General features: G+C 40.0%; 2 protein-coding genes across 6 annotated transcripts in view; one reads left to right on the forward strand and one right to left on the reverse strand.

The window, feature by feature from the left end:
• The window catches only part of dlx5a (distal-less homeobox 5a), a 2,113-nt gene extending 1,972 nt beyond the window's left edge, over positions 1–141 (reverse strand). Inside the window, exon 1 of the mRNA XM_068575868.1 lies at positions 1–141. This exon is cut by the window's left edge and continues 413 nt beyond it. The gene's annotated coding sequence lies outside the window, so the exon portion shown is untranslated.
• Positions 142–2,650: 2,509 nt separating this feature from the next.
• On the forward strand, positions 2,651–18,528 carry ago2 (argonaute RISC catalytic component 2). 5 transcript variants are annotated; one of them, XM_068575145.1, is made up of 20 exons: positions 2,651–2,876; positions 4,126–4,173; positions 5,380–5,563; positions 5,667–5,787; positions 5,912–6,093; positions 6,620–6,756; positions 6,842–6,976; positions 7,299–7,386; positions 7,710–7,857; positions 7,965–8,084; positions 9,400–9,522; positions 9,627–9,760; positions 10,444–10,628; positions 11,371–11,530; positions 11,678–11,768; positions 11,890–12,084; positions 12,303–12,443; positions 12,815–12,916; positions 13,094–13,293; positions 13,377–18,528. In XM_068575145.1, the coding sequence occupies exons 1-20, from the start codon at positions 2,858–2,860 to the stop codon at positions 13,483–13,485; spliced, it is 2,622 nt and encodes an 873-aa protein (XP_068431246.1). In that variant the 5' UTR covers positions 2,651–2,857; the 3' UTR covers positions 13,486–18,528. The 5 variants fall into 5 exon arrangements, with proteins under 5 accessions (XP_068431246.1, XP_068431247.1, XP_068431244.1 ...); XM_068575146.1 differs by having other exon boundaries at positions 12,309–12,443; XM_068575143.1 differs by having other exon boundaries at positions 4,126–4,171; positions 5,363–5,563.
• Positions 18,529–21,389: the final 2,861 nt, after the last annotated feature.

A 21,389-nucleotide genomic window follows, 5' to 3' on the forward strand; every position in this document is an offset into this window, starting at 1 on the left:
AAAAAAAAATCGAGGCAGTCTGATTCCAAAGTGGTGTGAAACTACACTGGCATTGTTGAAAGGCTCTCGGGCCGTCGGGGCTCTGGTGAAGACTGCAGCCAGCCCCGCAGCAAAGACTTGGTTAAATCCTAAACCGCGCTCTTACGCACTGCAGGGAGGATCTGGTTCCATTGGCCAAGGCGCACACAGACACAGCTACACCCAATTCACTCAGCCAGCTTTCTTATAGGGGGGAAACCACCCGGGCTATGAGGCTGCATTGTTGTGTTTTTATGCTATCAATCAATGGGAACAATTAAAGTGTTGGCCCGTGTCACCAATCGACGTTTAAGGAGGATGAATTTGAGGGACACAACTTGATTACCAAAAAAGACCCCCTGCTGTAAGACTGACCGGTTATTACGACTGTCTTTTGTGATTATTATGATTCTTTAAGTATGCATTTGTATTACATCAGACTCAACGTTATTATTAATTAATAACGTTGTTAGTGTTCTTTTGTACCGCTAAACAACCCCAAAAGACAGCACTAAATCAAATGTTTCAATCATGTCACATCAAAGAGAAAGAATATAACATAACTTATTATTGAACACACTGGTTATTGTTTTCTATTTTTAGTCACTTAGGCTAAACCAAATTTGTAATTGTAGCCTATTCCTGAAAATGTTCAACCAACAGTGTTAAACGGCCAATATATAAATCAGCGAATCTAATATATTTAATGTGCTATAAAATAGATTACACACACCGAACTATAGTTACCCTCCTAGCATTCTCCTTTTTTTTTAAAAATCCATCCAAACTGCACTTGAATTGCTGTTATACTACAAAACAATTGACCAGCTTCCCCAACGGGATCATTAAAGATCCATCGTATCTTATCTAATCTTAATACATGGTGCCGAGAATACAAAATCAACGCTCGGCCCCAGTCTGCACATTCAGTGGTGCACAGCGCCGACCAGTGGCCAAAACAGGGACCTGCACTCAACGATCACCCTATATACAAGGAAATATAATGACAAAGAAAAATGAATGAGGATTTTGATCTAATCGTTTTAGGTCACTTCTTTAAATCAAGGGCAACACGCATGCAATTATTAAAATATATATATTTTTTTAACCAAACAGCTTTCAGGCAACATATGTGAGGTTATAAATCGCAGATTAACATTACATTTGATCCAGTATCATATATTTCAATATCCTATCATACATTGGCTTGTACCCAGTATCGTATACACAGTGTATAGAAAAAGGGAAGTAAAACTGCAAATAGTTTCCCCACTTACCCCCATCACCAACCACCACCAAAAGGGGGCGCCATCTCTGTAACAGGACGAGAGCACTATTCGACGGGGAGCAGACTTTGATGAAAAACTGGCTTTTAAAAATTGCACTCAACTATCTGAGCGTTCACTGTCTATCTACTCTACACGTTTCAACTTTGCTAATTATATAAACATTACGCTTGATAACTGTTTCATTGCTCTTTTGTAGGACTCATACTCCCTTAACAATTCTAAGTTGTTTAATATGTATTTTATACAATTCAACTCTTCATCTCAAACCCAATGCTTTTATTCCATAAACCGTAAAATGCTTCATGCCGACAAGTAATCTCAACAAACTATTTTGCCTTGTTGATCCTTCGCACATAGTCATGCTTTTCTTATTTTAATGACTGAACTGGTAAACAGAACTATAAAATGTTGAATGAATGTTTAAATTACGTTCATGTCAGCGTAACTGGGTTTGGTACCCCGGAAGTACTCCCCCCACCGAGGCGACGAATCTCTTCCTGTTGTTTTCTGCTTGTTGACAAGTTTTCACCCACAGTCCGTGTTTTTTTTTTCACTGATTCGGGTCGTGGTTCACATTTTTTTAAGCTGTGTGTTATGGTTGTCTTAATGATGTAGGGGCATTTTATTAAGAAAACTACTTTTGTTGTGGTTTTACGTTTTGAATTCGAGAATCGAGACTTAGCGCGCGCACGCCGCGCCGCTTACGTCGGACGTCACTGATGATTTCCACAAGCAAGATAGTTCCCCTCCGAATCACATCAACATAAACCAAAAATTAAGCGTTTTAAGAGTGCGTAAAACATTGATTAACATTGGTTTGACAGTTTATCTTAACTGTAAATAATATATTCAAGAAACAGCACATACCTTATGAATGCTAATAATAGTAATATGATTAAAAAAGGTGAAATTATATATTTAAAACAACGTTATTAATCCCCAGTGGGGAAACTAATTTGTCTCCCAAAACTCATACAGACCCCAATAAAAAACTGTCCACAGTGCACAACAGACAAGACACACATTGTAAAGAACAAATAACACCGTAAAATGCCATCTGCAACCTGATTGACATGAGAATGGTACTAAATCTAAAAAGCTCATCTAAATGTGTTTATTAAAAAGTCTAACTGCAGCTGGAACGAAAATCCTTCTTATTCGTACAAGGGTCGAACTTCAAGATGTCCAATCCAAACACCTGCATTGGATGGAAAATACATATATTTATAAAGATTTAGCCTGCTCAAAACCGGAAAATGACCGAAACCAGAAGTAGAAGGGAGGCATCCTCTTGCCCTGCATGGGTCTTGTCTGCGCTATCTTTTCTCTCAGCTCCCGTTTTGTGTGTTGGGGGGATGGGGCCGTGCCGAGGATGAGAGACTCCAAATATTTACCACTTGGCTAACTAAATATCTTTATTTCCTAACTAAGCTTCATCCCTCACTCTTGTACATACACATCCTATTCGATCACGCATGAGTTAAGGTGGAATTTGTCCGAATCCAAGTGGAGTATCCGTACGTCCACGACACGCTCAGAAAGTGGACAAAATGTATTCCTCTACTGGAGGTGAGTGGAGCCGCTAGCACGAGCTAACGCTAAGTGGAGCAGCGAGCTAACACGGTCACACAATGTGTAGCGGTTAGCCGCTAACTGCATAGCTCGACACACGTACTCGTTTTTAATTTAGCTAGCTAGTTATTATGTATTTGAACACGCACGTCGATCGGCGACATGTCGTCCTTTTAGGAGAGGCTTTAGTAGTGGAGGCTTTAGGAGGAGAGGCGAGCTTAGCGAGCGGACAAGAAGCCGCTGCTAGCAATCTTAGCTTCAACGGTAACGTTGCCTCGTTTCAAGAACTTGTTGTTGCCCGACGTGAGATGCCGATATAGGATCGATCGCTGTGTGTTTTCTCACTGAGCCACACGAGTGTAAACACAAGGATCGTCTCGTTGTTTTAAGTATTTGGTTTTGAGATGAAGCAACATTTTAGCGGCCGACCATGCTACCTAATCTCATCACCAATCTTAGCAGCGGTTAGCGAACAGCATCCAACTTTAATTTAGTTGTGTTGTATCGGTTTTCACCCACGAATTACATTTCAGATAACTCAGTCAGTGCAACACGCAATTTACGACATTGAACACACCACGTAAATAACGTAAACGACATGTAGGCTTATAAAGTTTGATCGAGGGTGTGTACAATTACTGTGCACAGTAACGGTCTACTCGAATTAAGCCACCAGACAATCATGGTATATTGTATTATTTGCTGTGTAGGTTTTTAGTCTCCGCCATTGACTTTTTATCCCGCTGAAAAAAACGCAAATGATGGGAACACTATATTGTATACTTCTTTAAATGTTTTAGGGTTTGTTGCTGCTGAAAGGGACCTCGTTTTTAAACAATAATTTAATAAATATGACTTGGAGAGTTTGATCTGGCTATTTCCAAGATAAATAATTTCCCAGGAGAACGGGTAGTAGCTTCAGCAGTATTGGGAGGAATCGAGTAGGCTGGCAACCTGTTTGTATATTGATAAGAGTTTTGATATGATAAGCCAGCCAGACTTTCTGCAAGTAAAGATGTGTGGAAGTTGCATTTCACATTCACTACAGATGGATACTTTGTGCTTTTCCCCCTCTTGTCTTGCCACTTGCTTCATATAATATTTAACTGGTAAAGCTGTATTTCTTTCACACGCTAAGTGACTCAAATGTGTGTCTTTCACCTCTTTATGTATTTGAGTAGAGTGTGTATCACATCAAATGTGTTTTTGTTGTAGCATTCACAACGTTATTTTGTGTCCTTTGTAGCCACTGAGATGCAGGAGGGACCCCGTTCCACTGGGTCAACAGGCTCTGGTAAGCTTTTCCTATATTTGGGCTTTCAAGCCTGATACTGGTCCCAGCATTGGTCCAGTTTAAGTGGCAACATCATATGTTGTTTTTTACATCATTTGAGAATTACGGTTTGTATGTTTTAACCTTCTGAAGCAATAAATAAATAGTTCAGGAAAAGGGACTCCTGTGACTTAGCACTGTAGGTGTTGTCAATGGCAATATACTTGGGTGTTATTTTGTTTGAATGAACAGAGCTGGAGCACAGAGATAAGGCGCTGAGGAAAATTGAGTTGGTCCTATCAGTCTCACTTTAATATCTTAAGTTGCAGATATGAAGCTTTGAGGTTCAGCCTGTCTGCCAGAATGAAAGCTTAGTGGATCTTTTCCTCAAAAAACATATCAGACATATCTGATTTTAACCTGGGACGACCAGCTCACAGCCTCAATTGTGACCTAAAGATCTTAACCTGGAATATATATCAAAACAATCAGGTGCTATCTGCAAGTCAAAACAACCAGTGAACCGATCGGTGGTGTCAAATGATGGATTGACTCACTGGCGCGTTATATTTCAGAAAAACTTCTAACAACTAATAAAGCTAGGTGCTACCGTAAAGGGAGACTTGATTCTGTAATTGCTCACCTCAGATAAATAACTTGGACGGCTGTCATTTTGTATTCCTTTTATTAAATGGCAGACCAACATCAAGACTCCAATCAGATGTAGTAAGGGTGTAATAGATGTGGTTTGTGATACGGGCTCACTAGAAAAGAGCACTGCTACAGATGCCAGCTATATGGGTTTGACCAAATTGCTTGCTGAGTCATTTGGTACATTGATGACGTACTTTACCTTAGATAATGCCTTTTGACCCTCCCGATTTCAAATTCAGGTCTGAACAGATCTTAAATAGTTGTTGCCGACGATAACCCGCAAACAATTTTTTTTCTCGTCTGTAATTTGGCAGACGGTAAATTTGAATATTCACTTTTCACTCCTTTCTTAATGGTTTCTAATATTTTCTGATGCAGAAAAATGTTTAATTCTGGAAAAAAAACTAACATTCATGATCAGTAAAAGTGTTGTTGCTGTGCATATGCGTCACATTTATGTTGTCAAGACATGCCTACAGGGCCAGTAAGATATTGGTAAATGTATGTTTTCCATATAATGTGATTCTTACTCTGCAATTTGCCACTTTCCTACATTTGACCCCCCTGTTTTAGACCCGCCATCCTCCCCCCCAGTGCCAGAATATGTTTTCAAGCCACCATCACGGCCGGACTTTGGCACCATGGGCAGGACAATCAAGCTCCAGGCCAACTTCTTCGAGATGGAAATTCCCAAACTGGAAGTCTACCATTATGACATCGACATCAAGCCTGAGAAATGCCCCAGGAGGGTCAACCGGTATGAATATGTGTATATTTCATTCACAGCTCCCGATGGTAGATCAGCACATGGTAGATCAGCTGGTAGATTGTAATGTTTATATGTTTCATTTTGCTCTCAGTGAAATAGTGGAGCACATGGTCCAGCACTTTAAAACACAGATCTTTGGTGATCGAAAGCCAGTGTATGACGGGAGAAAGAATCTCTACACTGCCATGCCCTTACCCATAGGCAGAGACAAAGTAAGTATACTTCCAGACAACCTGGAACAACAAAAAATGCATACATCTTTATGAAGACATGTTACTCTTAAAATATCACAGCATTGCCTCTGTCTTTAACTTTTCTTTCCCATCTACCCCACAGGTAGAGCTTGAGGTAACCATTCCTGGGGAAGGCAAAGACCGCAGCTTCAAAGTATCAATCAAGTGGGTGTCTTGCGTTAGCTTGCAAGCGCTGCACGAGGCTCTCGCAGGGCGGCTACCAAGCGTCCCCTTTGAGACCGTCCAAGCCTTGGATGTGGTCATGAGACATTTGCCCTCTATGAGGTGAGTTTTTTTTTTATTATTTAACATTGGTTATTTATGGAGGATTGATGGTCCTGCCTGTGGATGTTTTAGTAGTAGTTACAAACTGGATATTTTTTCCATTGATGACTTCAGAAGCTTTTAACATGCTGTGAGAGTCAGACCTGCAGAGTCACAAGCGATGCAATTCCAAGGCAATATGTGAAAATCTGATCGAACGATATGAGTAATATCCATTGTTGTATCAAAATAAACAGAAACCACATTCATTTACCTCCCCGGTTGAAGGCAATCTAGCCAAATAGAATAAACAAGGCATGATTTAAAAAGTGTTGTACGACTTGTTTTTCACTTATTTAATTTTCTCAGCATCCTTCCAGGCTGAGATTGTGTTTCAGTGTGCTGTGACAACCAACTTCCAGAATTTTTAAACTTGTTTATTTCTTGCTGGATTTTATTTATTTGTATCAACCGTTTGTTCTGATTGTTGACTAACCTCTGTTTAGTTATGTTCTCGGGTTTCACAACTGACTACTCTCTCTTATAGGTACACACCGGTGGGCCGCTCTTTCTTCACACCCTCAGAGGGATGTTCGAACCCGCTCGGCGGTGGCAGAGAGGTGTGGTTTGGCTTCCACCAGTCTGTCAGGCCTTCCCTTTGGAAGATGATGCTCAACATCGATGGTAACTTTCACGCTGATTATACAGAGATGTATCAAGTTGAGTTGTCTCTCTGAACCTCACTTCTGTGTGTTTGTTTTGTTTACAGTTTCTGCCACTGCATTCTACAAAGCCCAGCCTGTTATTGAGTTCATGTGTGAGGTCTTGGATTTCAAAAGCATTGAAGAACAACAGAAGCCCTTAACAGACTCCCAACGAGTGAAATTCACAAAGGAAATCAAAGGTAAGAATAGTTCAGGATCTCGTGCTGTTGTTGGTGTTTAAGTCTTTGTCAATTAGATTGTAAAGTCTTTTATTTTGGGTTATGTTTAAGTAAGATTTCATTTTGATTCTGATATCTAGTTCTGATTTTATTTCTATACCGGATTCAACGTTCAGTTTAGAGTCGTTGAAGATTAATAACATATATTATAAATTCTCTTCAACTATTTAAATATAGGAGTTAGGTCTTTTGTTACTGGTCATTCAAAACTGGATTTTTTTTTCCCCTTTACAATGAATTTTAATATTATTCTCTTTTCCTTTATCGGGTTTCCATCTTCCAGGCCTGAAAGTGGAGATCACTCACTGTGGGCAGATGAAGAGGAAGTACAGAGTGTGCAACGTGACCAGAAGGCCAGCCAGCCACCAGACGTAAGAAAGCTTTTGCACCTCATCTTTGTTTACACCATATCATTGTTACTTGTGCATCTGCTGAAATACAGAAGCAGCAGTCAATGCCAACGTGCATGCAACATAATGCACACAGAGAATGTAATTGTATAATATACTGCAAATGCTCACAATATAGACAGTGGCGTAAAGATCCGTCAGTGTAGAATCCTCTCAAACTTTATTTGTTTACATAGCTTCATAAATGTGATCCACTGATCATCTTCTTGTCTGATTGTGTGGAAGAAATGGGTTTGTTGTATTTTCTTCCTCTGAATGTTCCAGTGCATGTGCTTTCCCCTCAGGTTCCCCCTACAGCAGGAGAATGGCCAAACTATTGAATGCACAGTAGCACAGTACTTCAAAGACAAGTACAAGCTTATCCTGAGATACCCACACCTCCCATGTCTACAGGTGGGCCAGGAGCAGAAGCACACCTACCTACCTCTAGAGGTAAGCATCTCTCACCTCTTCTACCTAGTTGCCCTTTTTGTAAAGTTACCCGATTCCCTATCGATCATCCCTCTGAACCTGTTTTGTTCCGCGTGTGTCTTCTCCAGGTGTGTAACATAGTGGCTGGACAGCGCTGCATCAAAAAGCTGACAGACAATCAGACCTCCACTATGATCCGTGCCACAGCCCGATCGGCACCTGACCGTCAGGACGAGATTAGTAAATTGGTAAGTCGTGCTCATAAATGTACGTAACCTGGCAGAATTTTTAAGATGTATACCATTATTTGAAGAAAACATCAGATAATGCACAATTATTTTTCTTATATTTATTTATACAAGTCAAATTAAACTATATCACATCACAGAATGGCACAATCATTGGGAACAAAATAATAGCAATAATGAGAAGGTTGCCATTCAAAAGTTTGCATGCCCTTATTTATTATTACTGTGTCATGCCCCGTTTAGTATCAATGGTGGCTTGCTGTCTTTTGTGATAGTTGTGCATGCTGGTCATTCTTCTTGGCAAAAAGCCAACCAGAAGTGGCTTAATGATATTGAGGTCAGGAGACTGTGACAGCCACTCCAGAACCATCAATTATTTCTGCTATTGCCACAGAAAGGTCCACCTGGCCTTGTGCTTTGGATCATTGTCATGTTTGAAAATTAAAGTGCATCAATTGTGCAGCTTCTGGGTTGATGAAAGCAAATTTGTTTTCTGAAAACATGCTGCATTCAAAGTAAAACTTTGGTCTCTACTCCAAATTATTTGTTCTAACAGTTTTAAGGCTTGTCTCGGTGTTCCTCAGTGGGCTGCTTTGTGGCGTTGCCGCGCACTCAGCTTTTTTTCTGGCAACCCGACTGTGAAGCCCGTTTTTGTTCAAATTCATCCGTATTGTGCATCTTGAAACGGCTCCTTTTGTTGCAGAGAAGCCTAAAGTTACTTATGGGTTTTTCTTTGAATTCTCACTAATTTTCTTGGCAGTGTTGGCTAAAATCTTTGCTGGTCTACCTGACCGAAGCTTGGTATAAAACATAATTAGTTTATAACTAATTTATTTCTCACTTTATCAGTTTGAACTCTGATTGATATTTTCTAATATCCTTGTCCTGATTTTATAACTTTCTTTTCTGGAAGGTTCTTTGACAGTTCTTTGGCATTTAGTTCCCTATATATGTGATAATAAATGGCTTCTATTGACGACTTAGTCATGTTTTCCAAAAAAATAAACTTAAATGTTTACTGGTGGCTAGTGGAGAAGAGGGTTCATGACGTTGGCCATAATTGGCTGACACGATGCAATCTACCATAGTTTTCTAAGCTCATTGGAAATAAGGAATAGTGATCTTCAAAGTTGTATTTTTTTTAAAGGATTTTTTTTATTGTGAGAAACAGTTAACATATAGGGCCTTTTTATATATCATAACTACATTATTGAAGAAAGATCTGACGCGGAATCTTGACTTGGTCAAGTTTGCAGATATCCAAGTTACATTCACATTTAATTAAATTGCTGTGTGCTTTATTTTCTCTTTCTAGATGAGAAGTGCCAACTTCAACACTGACCCTTACGTTCGTGAGTTTGGAGTGATGGTGAGGGATGAGATGACAGAAGTGAATGGCCGTGTCTTACAAGCACCTTCCATTCTGTATGGAGGCAGGGTACGTTGATCACCAGTGTGGATGTGTGGATAATGACACTCATTTTATTGTAACTTACGTACAGTGACGATCACTAATACGGCTGCTGTCATTACCATTTACAGAACAAAGCAATAGCCACACCAATCCAGGGAGTATGGGACATGAGGAACAAGCAGTTCCACACTGGCATTGAGATCAAAGTGTGGGCCATCGCCTGCTTTGCACCACAGAGGCAGTGTACCGAGCTCCTGCTCAAGTGAGTGTCTGTATTTCATGTCATTGTGTTGATGTACCGTTTGGTGGCAGGCAGGACCATGATCAAAGGGCTGGAGGTAAAAAGTTTGCAGCATATTGTACGGCCTGAAATTTACCTGTTTTATAGAAGTTAACAAACTCAAGGATACATCGGTCCACGAGCTAAAGTTTTTTAAATGTTGCAATCGAGATTGTAGAAACGGCACAGTCAACTTACCTGATTTGTCTGTTGGGTCTTCCACAACTGTCAGTGTTTGCTGTGTTGTGCTGCTGAGGACCATGGTATTTAGCTCTACAAGGTCATGAGTGTATGTGTATTATAAACAGCTGTGCCTTCACGAGGTTTTGTCATTTGTGTACTCGCATAAGACATGTCTCAAGCTTCATGTCAGTGTTTGAAGACGAGAGTAGGATGTGCGTAATCTAAATGTCTCGTATCGCAGTTTCATGACTGTCTTTTCAGAGTAAACATAATGTTCTTTATTCTCCATATGCAGTGTTTTGAAGTTGAAACAATTGAATTTATTGATTTTCCAACTGAGGGGCCGTTTTCAGATTTAATATTTGTGCTACTTCTCTTGGACTTGTTCTTGCTAAGTTGTTTGCCTATCACTTTCCTATACTGCAACCTCACCCGCTAAACTTCACTGACCTGGAAATAAACAAGGTCCTCACCTGTTTCAGAGCGTTCACAGATCAGCTGAGGAAGATTTCCAGGGATGCAGGGATGCCCATCCAGGGTCAGCCCTGCTTCTGTAAGTACGCCCAGGGAGCGGACAGCGTGGAGCCCATGTTCAGACACCTCAAGTACACCTACCAGGGCCTCCAGCTGGTGGTTGTCATTCTGCCGGGAAAGACGCCCGTCTACGGTGAGGGATCCACTCATGCAATCTGTTGTGGTGATTTAGTGCTGCATGATTTATATTCCTGCCGGAGAGATGAGAGACATCCAGGACATTGATATTTTAGGACCAAGACATACATATTTGTCAATTGACATCCTCACTGAGTGCAACAATTTGGAATACAAGTTAATGTCCAACATTTGCAGACTGATTCCAAGGATTAAAGTTTTCCATCACTTATGGCCGTAAACTGAATATTTAACACTCACCAGGAATATTTACTAGAGTTTAAGATCACTGTTCATTACAAGTATTTATACATTTTGGAAATGAGATTAGCTTTCTCTGAAATCTGGTGTCTTACAGCCAAATATTAAATATATTTAACTTAAATAATAATGCAGTAAAAGCATGCAAATAAGGTTGTAAAGTTGTTGAAACTAAAGTGTCATGCTATCCTACAATATAAACTCTAGTTGTTTGCAGTGGCAACACTTTTTAAACACAAAATTGTTCTATTTGAAGCTGTGGTATCTGGAAAAAGGAAATACAGACATCTCATTCTTTTTACCTCCTCTGTCATAGCACATACATTTATTACACTAAAGGTCCAACAGTGTGGACAGATCCAAATAGTTGTGAATGATCAGTAGACCTGCACACACTTGATGTAATGCAGCAGAGCAGAACATCCAAACACAAAACATCAATCTTCGGCCTGATCATGTTTAATTAGTTGACATTTTCTTATTGTTGTGTGTTGCAGCTGAGGTGAAACGTGTTGGGGACACGGTACTTGGCATGGCCACGCAGTGCGTGCAAGTGAAGAATGTTCAAAAGACAACACCTCAGACACTCTCCAACCTCTGTCTGAAGATCAACGTCAAGCTGGGCGGGGTCAACAACATCCTCCTTCCGCAGGGCAGGTTAGTGAAGATACCAATAACTAAGTCCTGAAAGAATCAATATGTATATATTTGAAATCTGACAACTATCAACGACTATCCGCATGCTGAAAGTGCCTTTTATGTGTGCTGTATTTCCCCTGTCCACACTCTGCCTTCTGATTTCAGGCCGTTAGTCTTCCAACAACCGGTGATCTTCCTCGGTGCAGATGTGACTCATCCTCCTGCAGGAGATGGAAAAAAACCATCCATTGCTGCTGTATGTAACACTCGTCACAGAATATAGTCACAGAAAAGTGTTAAAACATCTCTGCAGCAGTTTCTTTTCTGTTTTTTTGATACTAAATGATATTTCTGTTGTTTTTTTTTGTTTTTTTTAGGTCGTCGGTAGTATGGATGCTCATCCCAGCAGATACTGTGCGACAGTGCGGGTGCAGCAGCATAGGCAGGACATCATCCAGGACCTGGCCACCATGGTGAGGGAGCTGCTCATCCAGTTCTACAAGTCCACTCGCTTCAAGCCCACCAGAATCATCTACTACCGCGATGGCATCTCTGAAGGCCAGTTCAACCAGGTGATACACATATCAGGGATGATGCAGAATAATCTATGACGTATCAGAAAATGTAGACGGGTTTGTTCAGGCAGTAATATTCATTTAGGTAAATAATGTACTAAACAGAGCTTTTTGTTCATGTTGCTCCTCTGTTTGTGTAGTTGTAAATGTTGTACATGTTTGATCAAGCAGATTTCATCATCTATGCAACTTTTCATCTGTTATTTACTTTTGAGATGCAGGTCCTTCAGCACGAGCTGCTGGCGATCCGTGAGGCCTGCATAAAACTAGAGAAGGACTACCAGCCTGGTATCACCTTTGTGGTGGTGCAGAAGAGACACCACACAAGACTGTTCTGTATGGACAGAAACGAGAGGGTCAGTATCGTGTCATCGGTGGGAGTTCTGTAACCAATTTAACTATAAAAATGGGAGAGGGCACACGCGATTGAGACCAAAATGATGCAATGGTTTTGGTACATCAGCAGTGGGAAAAGATGTTTGACTTGCACAAATAGCACTAAGCCAGCTGCCGCGGGTGTATATGTACGCTCTCATGCGATGTTTCTAAAATGGAGACATTAGGTAATCCTAAATAATCTGGTGACACCAGCACCCCTACTTAGAAATGGCATGCTCCTATGTGGAAAGACCTGTGCATGGCTCAATATTTCACGTCGTGACTTTGCTTCACACAAAATTAGGTTTGTTATCCAAACTCTGATGCATTTTTGTGTGGATTGTTGCAGGTTGGGAAGAGTGGCAACATTCCTGCAGGCACCACAGTGGACACCAAAATCACTCACCCATCAGAATTTGACTTCTACCTTTGCAGTCATGCTGGCATTCAGGTAAGAACTTAATAAGGTTTAACTGTATTCAACCTGAAAAGGAAGAGCGTGGGAAGTAATTTTCGACAAAGGGGCAGATCTAATGGAGTTTGACGATGCATGAGATACACACAGGCAGTGTTTCCCCTTGTGGACCAAAATAAAGCAACACCTGTTCTCCATGTTCACTCTTTGCAGGGTACCAGCCGGCCGTCTCATTACCATGTGCTCTGGGACGACAACCACTTCACTTCAGATGAGCTGCAGGTCCTCACCTATCAGCTCTGCCACACCTATGTGCGCTGTACCCGCTCCGTTTCCATCCCAGCACCAGCTTACTACGCCCATTTGGTGGCCTTCCGGGCTCGCTATCACTTGGTGGACAAAGAGCATGACAGGTAAGGCCTGTATTCTGTTAACTCAGACTTACCGAAAGACACAGTCTGTACACTTTATTAATCATAACGTTTTGCTGTTTCAGTGCCGAGGGCAGTCACACATCGGGCCAGAGTAACGGACGGGACCAACAGGCCTTGGCCAAGGCCGTGCAGATCCACCAGGACACCCTGCGCACCATGTACTTTGCCTGAGAGCACGACTCCAGGTTGGCGTGGGTGAGACCCCACTGATGGAACACACTAGCCCTCGCTGTCTCCCTGTCAGCTGTAGATCGCATCACAGTGGTTTCACATCGTGAGCTCCCTACCTAACTGGCCTGTCAGTTACCCATATGTCTACAATTGTACTTCAGCCCCTGACCCAAACAAGTCAAGCCAGCTATTAGACTGTAAGATGCAGAATAATCCCTGTTTATTGGGGTTTGCGCTGGAAGAGTTTTTATTTACATGTTATGTGCATTAGTGTGCGTTTTGTATTTGTCATAAGGAAATATGTTGCAAAGAATGAACGGAAAAGGAAAAGTTTGGAAGTTTAGAAGACATTTCTAAACTAGTGGGCAGTATCATTTTACATTTGGGTGATTTCTAATTGAGATTACCCTCCTTCTCCTGTTTGCATTGTTTATACGGCTCTGGGTGCTTGAAGGGAGAAGGCTCAAACTCATCACAAGATCAAGGGGCCCGTTCACTGTTTGTATGCCTAAAGATTTGCTCCTACTCCGACAACATTATTTATCCGCCAATCAAAGCAAAGTGCACTGACCATAATGGGTACTTCAATCAGGACAAAAGTACTTAGTTTATTGAGGCTTGTGTGTGATTTTTCGAATATGGCGCTACGTGATAAAAAGTGCCATTTGAGACCACCTTTCTGTCGTCATTTCTGTGTAAAACTATGAATTGGACCCACATTTGCTGGGTTTTCAGTATTTGTCCTTGATCGACACTGATGCCCGTTGTATGCCAGATCTGGTGACAATTTACGAAAGGATCCTTTGCATAAGATTTGTTAACAACCCTTGAACCAACACTTACTTTATTACAGGGGGCTGTTAAGATTTAACGAGCAGCAAGTGTGTACTCCTCTGCCTCTCTTGTTAGTCTGAACTGAAATCGCTTCACCAGTAACCCCATTCCCATGCCGAGACGTAGTGTACTGGGACCGGTTCCCAACAAGGACACCTTTCTAATGTAGTCTGAGCCGTGTTGATGACACACATGATTTAGAAATCAACATCGAGGGCAACTTCATGAAATGCTTTTTTTTTTAATTTTAATTTTTTTGTTCCTTCTTGTTTTATAGTCTAATTTAATTTCAATCAGTTTTGTAATGGATATGCATGTAGCTGACCCATGTTTTAGACATGTGTGATAATAGTTTATTTCTTCCTTTTTACACATTAACCCTACTTCTATGTTTTAATGTATATAGCAGCAGGATAGTGTTTTCTGCAGTGTCTTCGTTGGGGCGGGATGTTTCTGTGGCGTCTTTATATCAAGGCATTCGGTACAGGGGAGTAAAAGCTGCACCATTTCAGAGTTGAACTGATTTAAATTCCCTAAAAAAACAACGAGGGTTTGCTCCATGAATTAGGGAGCAGTCGTCGCACAAAAGCTTGGGTTTTATGCAAATGACTTTTTGTGAGTCTTTATACTATATAGTAATGTTGGTTATGAGGTATATTTTAAATAAGCTTTCAGTGGATGCTGCTGAAAATATTGATTTTTTTTATTTTTTATGACTGGCCCACATGTAGTCTAAATTAACACTGTCTATTTGTATACAGATTTTAAATGCAAATATTATCTTGCCTTCTGAGACTGTTCCAGTCTTACTAATAATTCTTGACATTTCCTAACATCCCACCTAAGTTTTACTAAGTTAAGCTTGCGAATGTTCATATAGTCTTGATTTGAGGCGAGTAGTCTATATTTTCTAACTATGCATCATTTTTAACCAAGAGATTTAGCAGTGAGATATCTCACATAAATTAGGGTCATTTATAGAGGTAGATAATCAGGTTTTTGTTTTTTTTAGCATGTTGCATTTAGTAGCGTTTCTTAGTGCTTATCAGCATCTTCATGCCTTTCTAATGGGGTGAAGTATTTGTGGTAATTTGTAACATTGTAGATTTTATAGCCTGAATATTTGGTGTATCCTTTGTAACACACAATCTTTCTTAGCCAAACAAGATTACAAACTTTTACATGATTTAATATTCAAGAGACATGGAAGCACAAAAGGCCATCTTGATTCTAGGTGCTAGAAGTTTTCACTGTAAGCCACCTTAAATCCTCACTGGACTGGTCAACGAGGCTTTTTAACTTGTATGCTAAAAAGATGCTTCATCATTTTGAGGATCTTTTCTCTCCCCTTGACGACCTCTCTGTGTTACTCTTTTTACTCATTACCTGTAAAGCAACTAGAAATCCGACTGACTGTGTTTGTGGGGCATTCTGAAAATCATGTACTTGATATTTACTGTTATGATGTCAATATTGTTCTTATCGGTGCTGGTCTCACAACATGTAAATTTGGATGCACTTTTGATAGCAGAACGTTGGTATGACTTCTATAGACGTGTGTTCCTCATTTGAAGCAGGAGGCTCGGCCATATTGCGTGACACCGGTGTAATTGTATGGAAATGGCCGTGTGTTCTACCTCTTGTTACCTGTTCAAGTGTTATGGTAACATCACACTGCTGGCCATTTCTGTATAATTACCCCTGCTATCTATCTAATTGGCATTGTTTGAGTCTTGCATTGACATTAGAGGTTTTAAACGTTTGGTGTGCATGATGTAAACGCGCTTACTCAGTTTATGTAGTTTTGTGATATTTCATTTTATATTTTCCTCAAGTTGATGAGAGAGAATGTTTTTTCTTTCTTTCTTTTTAGGGGTTTTGAGCGTTGAGCTGTATGACCAAATTCCTGCAGTGTGTTTGTATTCACACACAACTTTCCCTTCTTTCTTTCCTCTTTATTCTATGCACCAGTGGAATGAGACTTTCTTTGGACACCTTGATTTTTTTTTTTTTCTCCACCTGAGCAGTATAACAACAAATGCAAAGCCCACATCAGCTGTGATCATTGCATAGCCTGGAGTTGCAGAAATTGTAAATGTGCAAACTGTCAGTCAGACAGTTAAAGTTGCTTGCAAACTGAAAACAATCTGGAGAGAACCGCCTCTTCAGCCTGAAAAAAAAAAGTCAAGCATGTTTAAAAAATCCATGTGAATTTTTTTTTTTTAACAATACGTGATTCAGGAAGGCCTTTGACCAGTTAAGGGTCATCAGAGCTAATTTGTAGCATCATAACATCGTGCATCTGATATCGTTCAGTGCAAGTGTAATCTTCCGTTGTAGTTTCTGGAGACTGATGGAGGCGGAGCCCCGTTGTTGGGTCTGTTTGGACATGTGAATGTCATGTGGTCATGTGCTGTAGAAAGTGGGGAAGGGGTGTCCAAAAAGATAGTGTGCTGAAATACAGAAAATCAAGTTGTCTTTTTTTGGGAGACGGCTTTGTACTTGTTGTTATTACTCCTCTCGTGTTTTACATTACCGATACCAGCACCTTAAAATAGCAGATCAGAACGGCATTGCTTTTCCTGGAGATGAAACTCAAAACATTTGACAATGTTGTTTTTGCACTAAACAAGTATAGACTTTCGTAGCTGCTGCAGCATAAAGAATATGTATCCAATGGCAGACTGGCAGCTTCTTCTTCTTTTTTTTTTTCTTTTTTTTTTTTAAAAGGAGTTGGCGATAGTGGCTTTCAAAAAAAAAAAAAAAATACACAAGGCACAGCCAACAGGCTGGAGAGGCTCGCTGTGCACGCTCGCCATTCAGAGAGCCACGCCTGCTGAGCAAGAGGAATTCTACCGAGCTAACTAGCATGCAGCATGTCGTCTTTGAGAAATATGCCTTTAAATGTAAACAGCAGAGGGACATTTAGTTGCGTTGATGGATTGCCTTTTGTACAGGGATGTTGGAGGAAGGTGCTTTATGCAAAACAAACTGACAGGTGTTGAAAAGAGCTAATAAGCTACGAACAGTAAGATGTCTAGAGAGGCGAGGATGCCAAAGTGCCGTGTGAGGATGAAGTGTGCGGGAAGGTTTGACGGTCAAAGTCTTTGTTCAAGACTACATAAAATAAATGCTTCAAGTGAGGCATGTTTATGTGTCAGACACCACCCGAGACTATACATATCAAGATTCAGAAGAGGCGTTTCCTTTTTTACATAAATCTGCTTGATCATGATGAGCTAAATCAAGACTATGTATGGAACAAGTAAATGAATACACCAGCCTGGATGAATGTGGCGCTGCTTTCCAAGTGTAATGTGCCCGAGGTGCTTGAGTTGGGCATTCAAAATGCCTACAGTGGTAACTAATGACGTTACGTCACCTCAATGAGGCGGTTTTTCCGTATCTTTGAATGTCCAAAGCTAGGACACAGCAGGTTGTAGAAATGGCTGGTTTGTAAACTAAATGGCATATCGTCATAAGATAATTTAAGTGTGCAGTTTATTTGATTTTCTCAATAACATTTTTTTTAAATGTTGGGTTAAAAGAGGCTGACTCCAAGTGTAACAATCAGCCGTTTACTTTTTTCTGGTTTTGAATGGTCTAAATAAAATAAAGCCCGACTTCCAATGAAGCAACAACCTATAAATCAGTTTATTCCAAATCATAACCCTGTTTAGTAACGTTGCTCCTCTTTGCCTCTCATCCGTCTCTTGTAGAGAAACTATTGCTGACATAAACCTCTTGTAGAGTAGAACCTATTTTCCTAGCTCCAAATAATAAAAATGAATGTACTTAGTGTGGTTTGTAATATTAAGGCTATCCATCCAGTACATTTATACTATATATGTTTGCTTCTTGTGTACAGCGATTTCTTTTTGTTATTCTCTTATTTATAGGCTTTTAATAAATGCAGAAAGTATTATGTTTTCTTTAATTTTTTCATTGATTTAGATATCACCCACATTACAGCTGATATCCTTTTGATTAACAGGAGGTATACAAGTCTACAGTTGAGATGTCTTTTCTCTGGATGTTTGCAACTGTAGTTTAAGAAAACAAACGTTATACACTGTTGCAACGACTCGTCGTCTTTTCTATTTCTGGTGTCATGCTTGTTTAAGTTGCTGTAACATAAGAGCTGTGTGTGTGGTGTGTGTGTGTGTCTATATGTATGTATAAGTGTGTATGTATATGTATGTATCTCTGTGTGTGTGTGTGTGTGTGTGTATGTATATATATGTATATACATCTATATCTATATATATATACGTATACATCTATATACATCTATATATATAGACATATATATATAGACATATATATATAGACATATATATATATATACATCTATATATATAGACATATATATATATATATATATATATATATATATATATATATATATATATATATATATATACATACATACATACACACATACACACACACACACACACACACACACACACTAGTGCTTGCTTTGGTGTGTGACATTGTTTGCCGTTAGATTTTTGGCTTCTGCCTCAGCCCGCTGGTCTGATAATCTTGTCCTGTAAAAGCCTCCCAGAGTTCAGCTCACTAACTCATTAGCGCAGGGACACATGAAAGCGAAGAAGCTGAGGTTTTTGTCTGAGTGTTGCTTCTGTTCCTTACCTTTCTTTTGGTAATTGTTTTACTACAGAGATGTTTTTTTTTCCAGATTTTATAAAAGCACAGTTTATCATTTGCATGCCACTCGGCTGGCTTCATTCAGCGAGCATCATTTTCTTCTTCCTAGATCACTTTGTCCTTGACAGTCTTTATCACGCCAATGTCCACCCAATAACCTGGAGCCGTGTGACATTTGTGTGGCGTCAACAAGGTCTTTCCAATTTAAACTTTACCTACTTGTTTTTTTTTTAAGCTACAAGTCTAAAATATTGAGCACAAATTCAAATGGGGCGACTGGCAGACCTGAGGAAAGAACCAATATTCCCTAATGTCCTCCGGATGCCGCTACATCGCATTTTGGTTGTCACGTCTGGTCTTCGGTTTGTTTTTTAATGCTCTCTGTAGACGTTTTAAGAAGTATTTCTATTGTAATTATTTAGCCAGTGATGACTTCGGGGAACCCCTGACATTTCTTCTTCTGCCACTCGCAGATGAAGTTTTCACTTACCCCAGTTGGACATCGCATCTACTTCATGGTACATATTTAATGCTAATTTGCAAGTTTAAGCACTACACGCCAGCAAATGTTAGCATGCTAACACACTACACTAAGCAGGTGACATTGGTCAACAGTTCACCTGTTACACGTTAGCATTTTAGCATTATTCTTGTGAGTTAATTAATATGCTGATGCACATTTAGCTCGACGTACAAATGTACTCAAGTTCCCTGAGAGAGCTGCTGACATGGCTGTAGACTGTTGTTCATGTTTCAGTATCAGAGTAAAAATACATTTGCAGCTCATGTATGGACGATGTGCTAACTAATACTTATATTACTGTACATGGCATGCCTTCAATTGTTAGTATATATAGGTTTGCATGTACACGCTCCAGAATAGCAGAGCAGAGTAATCCGGCGTGATTAAGAATAGAAACAAATAATCTCTGACAGCCGCGACGGAGCCAGAATGCGGGTTTAGCTGTGTCCGGTGTACATTTGGGGCGAGCCCTTGGGGCTGCAGTAAATCTGACCTTTGCCGGAATAGAACCGTTACCAAGCATCACCTATCCGAACCAATGCCATCCAACTGATCTCCATGTATCCAATCATGCAAGACTCATGGGTATTTTTATATTTTCAAAGCATCTCTAGTCTTCAGAATGACTTGGCTTTTTATTTACCAACTTGGGAAAAAAACTACCTCAGAGCAGTGTCAGGTGCTAGCTAATATTAGCCCTCATTTATAATAATGGTATTAAAATCAAAAATTGTTGTGACCAAACAAATACAAGCCGATATCGTATGAGAGCACTGTTCTTTTCTTTAACCTTTTATTAAATGGAAAACCAAGTAATCGTGTATGACTGGTTGGTTGCTTCAGTTGGTTACATTTTGGGGGACCAAATATTTGTAATTGGAGTCTCATCGTTTCATGTGAGTCCTTCATATTTTTTTCAAACAATGGCTACAAAACCAACCGAGCACAACCAAGAACACATTCTTTCGGTGAAGTGAACTGTAATTATGACGAGATCATTTGTCGACAAATGTGCCATCATAAAGCGATCACCATTCATGGCGACAATGTGTTGCTATTCCAGGAAACCGTCGGGGATATTGTGGAACGTTTGTAGTGGTGAAGGTCTGCTGGAAAGATGTATGAACAGCAATAATGTTGGCGTGTGGGCTGTGGATCGTTGGTGATTAGTTTCTGTCCTCCATGCGCAGGTTCAAGGCTCCAAAAACATTTTCAACTTTTAGTTCACAAAACAATACTTTGCAAATGGGTACATTAATTTGTCGCAATATTTAGAAGCAGCTTTTCTGTTTTCTTTTTACCGAAATGTTTAAATATGAAGGTTTCATACTGGATAGAGCCGCTCCACATGATCAAAAGCTGACATTACTCTGCCGCGTTGACCCAGTACTGCAATAAAACCAGGGTGGAGGTTCCTGTCGCCTACTCGGCTCATTTCCGCTGCTCCTACAATTAGCCAGACTCTACGGCTTTTTTTATTTTTATTTTTAAGGGTATGAAATGTAGTTTTTTTGCATGCAACAATTAAAGGGAATATACTCATTTGAACATGCTTTGCAAGGTAACAGAACATTGTAAACTTCAACGAAAGGTACATATGAGGCTGTGTGGCAATTAACTACAGATTGTTGTAATTTAGTCTAAACTGAAAACATCCAGTGTGTTTGTAGTCGTTTTATGTGTGCCTTTTTGTCGGATCTCTCTCTTTTCCATCTGCCCCAACATTGGGTTTGTGGGTCTTTTCAACATAAAGGTTTGACAAAATCTGCTGCGCCACGTATACAAATAATTTCCATTTTTGATCATGCAACCTTGCGTGTAGATGCTGCATAGAACGATCAGTATTTGTGTTTTGCACTTTCAAAGCAGTCTCAAA

The sequence above is a fragment of the Clinocottus analis genome, unplaced genomic scaffold (assembly GCF_023055335.1).
Source record: "Clinocottus analis isolate CAN_PGR_092001 unplaced genomic scaffold, fCliAna1.0.p SCAF_14, whole genome shotgun sequence".
NCBI classification, from domain to species: Eukaryota; Metazoa; Chordata; class Actinopteri; order Perciformes; family Cottidae; genus Clinocottus; species Clinocottus analis.

Coding starts and splice junctions, on each gene's coding strand:
- ago2 (XM_068575143.1), top strand. Junction 12,444..12,814: donor GTATGGACAGAAACGAGAGG/GTCAGTATCGTG, acceptor GGATTGTTGCAG/GTTGGGAAGAGTGGCAACAT. Junction 13,294..13,376: donor GTGGACAAAGAGCATGACAG/GTAAGGCCTGTA, acceptor TTGCTGTTTCAG/TGCCGAGGGCAGTCACACAT.